A 6,628-nucleotide genomic window follows, 5' to 3' on the forward strand; every position below is an offset into this window, starting at 1 on the left:
CCTAAAGAAAACTGTTGTGACTTTGGACAAGAAGAAAACTTGGCAATGTTTGCAGTTAGATATTAGGGACTGAATATTATAATAGTTAATTTATTTTGAACTCACCATATAAATACTTTACATATATTAAGTTATTTAATTCTCAAAATAAACCTACATGGTAAGTAATATTATTGTCTGCATTTTACTGAGGTGATAAGTAATATTATTATCTCCATCTTATTGAGGAGTAAACTGAGGCACAGAGAAGTCAAGAACCAGGCCAAAGGTCACACATTCAAGGAAGGAGCCAGGATTTGATAAGCATGAGGATCTGATATGTATCAGGACCTAGAGTCTAAGCTCCTACATTAGTCTGTTTGTGCTGCCATAACAAAACACCATCAACTGAGTGGTTTAAACAACAGACACTTCTTTTCTCACAGTTCTGGGCACTGGAAGTCCAAGATCAAAGTGACAGCAGGGTCAATGTCTGATGAGGGCTCTCTCCTTGATTTGCAGATGGACACGTTCTCCCTGCGTCCTCACATGGTTAAGAGAGAGAGAGAGAAAGAGATGGATGTTTCTCTTTCTCCCTCTTCTTAAAAGGCCACAATTTTATCAGATTAAGGTCCTGTTCTTATATTCTTATGACTCATTTAATCTTTTTTTTTTTTTTTTTTTTTGAGACAGAGTCTTTTTCTGACACCCAAGCCAGAGTGCAGTGGCACAGTCTTGGCTCACTGCAACCTCCCTATCCTGGGTTCAAGCGATTCTGCCTCAGCCTCCCGAGCAGCTGGGATTACAGCTGCACGCCACCATGCCTGGCTAATTTTTGTATTTTTAGTAGAGATGCAGTTTTGCCAGGTTGGCCAGGCTGGTCTCAAACTCCTGACCTCAGGTGATCCGCCCACCTCGGCCTCCCAAAGTGTTGGGATTACAGGTATGAGCCACCATGCCTGGTCTGGCTCATTTAATCTTAATTATCTCCTACTATCACTATCTCCAGATAGAGTCATATTAGGCTCCAACATATGAATACCGGGAGGACAAAATTCCATCCATAGCATTTTACCATTGGCTTCCCAAAATTCATATCTTTACTACATGCAAAATACATTCATCTCTTCTCATCAGCCCAAGTGCCTTAACTCACTGCAGCATGAACTCTAAGTTTAAAGCCAAAGTCTCACCTAAACATTGTCTAAATCAGACATGGATGAGACTGGAGGTGTGATTCATGATGAGGCAAATTCATCACCAGCTGTGAACCTTTGAAACCAGATGTTTCTTTTCCGTAATACAATGGTGGGACAGGCATAGGATGGACATCCTATTCCAAGAAGGAGATATAGGAAAGAAAGAAAGGGTGATGGGTCCCAAGCAAATCCAAAACTTATTAAGGTAAATTCTATCGTATCTTAAGACTTACAAGGTTTGAGAAAAGCTCTGTTTGGTTTGATGCACTGCCTTCCAGGTCCATGGAATGGCAGGTTCACTTCTAGGGCTCTGCAAGACAGCCTGCTGTCTCTAAGGGCTCCATCCACACAGCTTTCTGTGAGGATAGCTCTGCTTCTAAGACACTGGGCAGGGCTCACTAAAACCAGAGAGACAGGCTTGCCCTTTGAAACCAAAAAGGAAACTGCCTTGGCCCCTGGGCCTGTGGTGGAAGTAGCAACCCTGATGACTTCTGAATCACTTTTGGGGGCATTATTTCCTTTCCTTGAAAAACAGTACACATTCACAGCCAAATGGCTCTATGGTCTGCTTCTGTAGAATCCAGAAAGTCCAGCATCCTTTTCTCATTCTGTCCTGCCTTCTCTGTCTCCTTCGGTTCAAACTGGAAGTGTATTTGCTGGTATAATGTATCTCTATTCCTACCTTCTGCTGCAATGACTGATTGGCATTCCATGAGTGGCACCCATGATCTTGTTATCAATTGGTTGTTCAGCCACACCCTTGGTATTCTCTTTATAACACAGTTTCTCATTTTTTGCAATATGAATAGGCTGAGGATTTTCCAGATATTTAAATTTTGGTTCCTTTTTGCGTAACAACTCCTTCAATTAACTTCTTTTATTTTGCATTTTACTATGAGCAGTCAGGAGAAACCAACATGCTCCTTAAACATTTTACTAAGAAATTTTCTCAGCCAAATATCCAAATCCATCACTTGTGAGATTAAGTTTTATGCCATTTTATAAAAGGATCACCTTTCTTCCAGTTTCCAATGACATTTTTCTCATTTCTTTCTGTGACCTCACCAGAATCACCCTTAACACCCATATTTCTACCATTCACCAAAAACTCTTACAGTCTCTATCAATTACCCAGTTCCAAAGCCACTTCTACATGCTTAGGTATTTGTTACAGCAGCACCCCACTTTTTATACCAAAGTTTTCATTAGTTTGGGTCACCAGAACAAAACTGCAATGACTATAATGAATGAATAGTTAACTTTCAGTTTGTCTTTCATATGATGGTTTTGGAAACATAGGATGCATACTATGAAAAGAAAATAAGATAGCAGTTTAAGTGAGGTTTACAAATAATGTATGAGAAGGAGTTATAAAATGTTACGTTATTACTATTGTTGAATGCTTTTTAAAATCTCACATTAGGTCATGTTGAGATATATTGACAAATCAATCCTTTTATCAAATGCTTAATACATTGCTTAAAAATGTATAAAATGTTCAGAAGAATATACAGCAGATTTTTTATAACCACTAAAATACTTTCTTCCAAGGTATTTGTGTATATTCAATGTTAAATAATCTTGATACAAATTTCTGGTAGTCATATTGTTTCCAAAATAAGGTAGTAGAAAGGGTGTTGGTTGAACTAAAAATGGTCTTTGATCAGTTGATTTTTTCCCAGGCATCAATTTCCTCATTTGTAAAGGTGATAAAATAGATCACCTTTACAATGATGATATATCACATACGTTCCACTCTTAAATTTTTGATTCTAAAAATCTTGGTGTTTAGCATTGTGTCTGTCTGCTTTATTGAACTCTCAATCACTAGGTGGAATAAAAATCTTCCTAAGTAAAATTACAAATACCTGCATTGCTTTCTGAGCAATCAGTGCCTGTTAACTCTTGGACAAGTTCATTGTTTCCTGTTTGACGAAGAATATCCAGAAATGCAGAGAACCAGTTTTCTTTCTGCACAATCCTTTTTAGTAGTTCTCTTACACCTGATTCATTTCCGTTGTTTTCTGCAGCAGCAATCTGTTGTAAGAGAAAATTAGAATTAAGTAAGATCAAACATCTTCTGAATAACCTTAAACAGGAAATACCATTTAGAAAAACTGAGCAATTAAGCATAAGTATAAATAAAGGCTTATATTGAAACATTGAAGAAAATAGCAATGTTACCTGTAGCAATTCTGAAGTCGGCAGGGAAAAAAAAAAATCTCTGGACCAAGTGTCCTTTTAAATATGAACCATTTTTTTAACGCTATTGAATTATTCAAACCTGACACCTAGAAAATAAATTTTACCTCAGCCATTCTCGAATAAAGGGTAGAAGAGAAAGTATCTTTAGTTTGTAGTTATGTTATGTCTGTTTTCACCAATTTCTTTCTGTATCTCTAGGACTGGCTATATTTTTTCAATCTATGGAGTCTGTAAATGGGAAATGAAACATTTCTTATCTAATTCTTCTTTCTTCATGATTATCATTATGAAATAAGTAATTACTACTACAGATTTATATTCTTTCCTATTTAATATTTGCACAGTTGATTATTACTATAATTAATTTTTCTCAAATTTGTGTTTATTTAATGTTGTGGGAAATTTGTTTTTATATCTTTTTTTGGAAATATGGGGCAGAATTATTTTTATATCCATTCATTAGAGTCTTTAGCCTTCATTTATTTTCTCTTTTAGGTTAATCTAGTAAATTCCTTTTAAATGTGGGTCATTTGTGTAATCATTGTCACAGCTCATCTCCTTAGGTCGTAATACAGCAATAAGGATTTGGAGGAAAGATGAACTCAAGCCATGTTTAGACATGAAAGAAGTTAGGCAGGACATCGTTAGCTTTCTGTGGCATTTGGCAATTTACTTCATCTCCCTAGACTTCGGTTACAATATATGGAAAACAAGGCAGCTGAAAAGAAATTTTGGAGTTTCTATATCTTAGCTGCACATTAGAAACAACTGTAGAGCTTTAAAAAATACTGATGCCTAGGAAACACCCCTAAAAGATACTGATTTATTTTATCTATGTTAGGAACTCAGATATTAAAGAAAAATTAAAGCATCTCATGTGATTCTATCAACCTCCCAGATAAGAAATATTGCCTTTGATATTATCAAAGGTCCTTCTCAACATTTGCCAATCTTCCACATGTATAATTTGGATGGTTTAGTTCTTTCCTACAAATTTATGTATTTTCTAGTTCTATAAATATATTCCATAACCTTTTATGTCAGAAATTTGGTAATGTTTTTGGAACAATGTCTGGCACTAATTCAGTGTTAGAATTATTACGGATGACTGGGAAGAGTCATTGTTACAAACACCTCACCTGCACAAGCACATGCAGCATGGTCTCTACCCAAGGGATACTTCCGTTTTAACATCTAGTAGTTAAGAATGCTGTTCTAGGGGACTTGTATTAACCCAGCAGCCCAGAAGTAGGTACCAATACTAACTCATTTACAGATCAGAAATCCGAGGCACAGAGATGTTTAGTTATCTCTCTGAGGTCACAAAGCCAGTAAGTGGCAGAATTAGAATTCGATCCCAGGGAATTGAATTTAGAGGCTGAATCCTGCCTTCTTGAACTATAATTATAGCTTATAATTTTCTCCAATTTTAAATTCATTTTCTGGCAAGAAGTGGTTAAAAATAACTATTTGAACTCAGTAAATTTCAAGTGAATTCAGTCCATGTCATCACAACATTTTCTAAGCAGATTTTTGCTCATTTTTTACCATTTTTTTTTCTAACTCTCTTAGTCTCCTAGTGGAAATTCTTTGGCTTCCCTGGTGTTGTAACATCTTTATTATCATCTGCTAATTTAACAAGTAATTGCTATAGATGTAAATAAGGCTAGTTTCAGTGCCTTCTTTTAACTCAGCCATTCTCATATTTTATTACCCCATCCTTTAATCAGCTTTAAATATATTTGAAAGAAGCAATCAGGAAGGATTTCCTTAAAAAGAACCAGGGAGGCACTATAACAAATACTGTTATTAAAAAATCCCTAAGCATGTTCTATCCACAAAAGTTTCTTCAACTACTAATCTATTAAGTCAACTTTTACTGTGGAATCATATTTGTCAAGCTTTCTTTGCCTTTATTGTGTCCAAGCATGTAAGGATCATGATGTCATTATTTCCTAAACATATTCTTACAATTTGAATGTGGAACTACATATATCTGTGCAATTTTAGCAGCCTCATCAAGATGCTGAATTTTTAAGAAATCTTCTCAGTTTTGGTGCTGGAAAGTACATCAACTCCCTTTGAAGCAATTATATAATTTTAAAAATTTAATCTGTTCTCCTAAAACATTGTAAAGATATTAGATCCCAATATGTAAACACAATTACAGAAATTCGTGGAAGGCAAATATTTAGATTTGAGACTGCAACAAGTCATAAACGATTGTCACCCATGTCCCTACTCCACTGGAAGTTTTCTCTATGAAGTTAAAAATGGATGGATGTTTTCATGACTATGTAGTCTATTAATACATTGTTAACTAATTTATGAAATATAAAACAAAATTAATTTGGGGATAATACAACTCAATGCTTTCATATTCTAAATTATTTGATATGTTTTTTCTTTCCAACAGAAATCAGTGAAGAAACCAATGACATTTCCATAAAGCACTGGCTTGCCAACACAATTGTACAGTTTAATGCAAATGTTTTCTTCCCTTTATAATAATCTTAGATAGCTATTTAAATATAACAGTGATTTTTTTAACCCAGCAGAGTTCAACTCTCAGATAAAAGTAAATCAAGAAGCAAAACCTGTTTGTTAAAAATAAAGAATTTTAAAGAACCAGTTTCCCACAAAAAGTTAATGTCTTAACCCAATGAATATTTATTGTCACATTGACATAGCTAATTTCTTATTCATACTTTTTTTTTTTTCAAACGAAATTCTTATCCTTCCTAATTTGTCAGACAATACAATATTCTTGGGGAGATTGACTTGAGTACTCAACTTAATGTTGGGAGAACTGGACTGTTTTTAGCTGGACTAGTCATGGCATCTCTGGTTCTCCTGTGTAAAAGAAAGGTGTGTGGAGTCTCCAGGACTACAGATGCTTTGTGTTCTGAACTGGCCAGGGATGAAACATGCACCTCTCTTTAGCTGTTCAGCTTGATTATTAAGACACTATGGAAATGTTTATATGATCACTTCTGTTCCTAGAGTTCATGACTGCCTAAGTTGATGGGTGTGCCAAGTTGTAACAATGCCAAGTCATAACTTAGCATACTAAAAGAGGAGCAAGGCAGTACAAGGATCGCTTTATTATAATGATTGATAAAATGGCATATATTTATTGCTGAATCTCTAGTATTTAGAATAGTCCCTTGTATACAGTAGACTTCCTTCCTTCCTTCCTTCCTTCCTTCCTTCCTTCCTTCCTTCCTTCCTTCCTTCCTTCCTTC

The 6,628-nt window shown here is 35.3% G+C and overlaps 1 protein-coding gene across 2 annotated transcripts in view; it reads right to left on the reverse strand.

Annotated features, from left to right (window-relative positions):
• Positions 1–6,628, reverse strand: part of IFIH1 (interferon induced with helicase C domain 1) — a 51,789-nt gene that overhangs the window by 40,732 nt on the left and 4,429 nt on the right. For both annotated transcript variants that reach the window (XM_023217331.3, XM_023217330.3), the window contains exon 2: positions 3,047–3,215. In XM_023217331.3, the coding sequence (XP_023073099.1) occupies positions 3,047–3,215 (169 nt within the window). The remainder of the gene's footprint in view (positions 1–3,046; positions 3,216–6,628) is intronic.

Source organism: Piliocolobus tephrosceles, chromosome 11 (assembly GCF_002776525.5).
Source record: "Piliocolobus tephrosceles isolate RC106 chromosome 11, ASM277652v3, whole genome shotgun sequence".
NCBI classification, from domain to species: Eukaryota; Metazoa; Chordata; class Mammalia; order Primates; family Cercopithecidae; genus Piliocolobus; species Piliocolobus tephrosceles.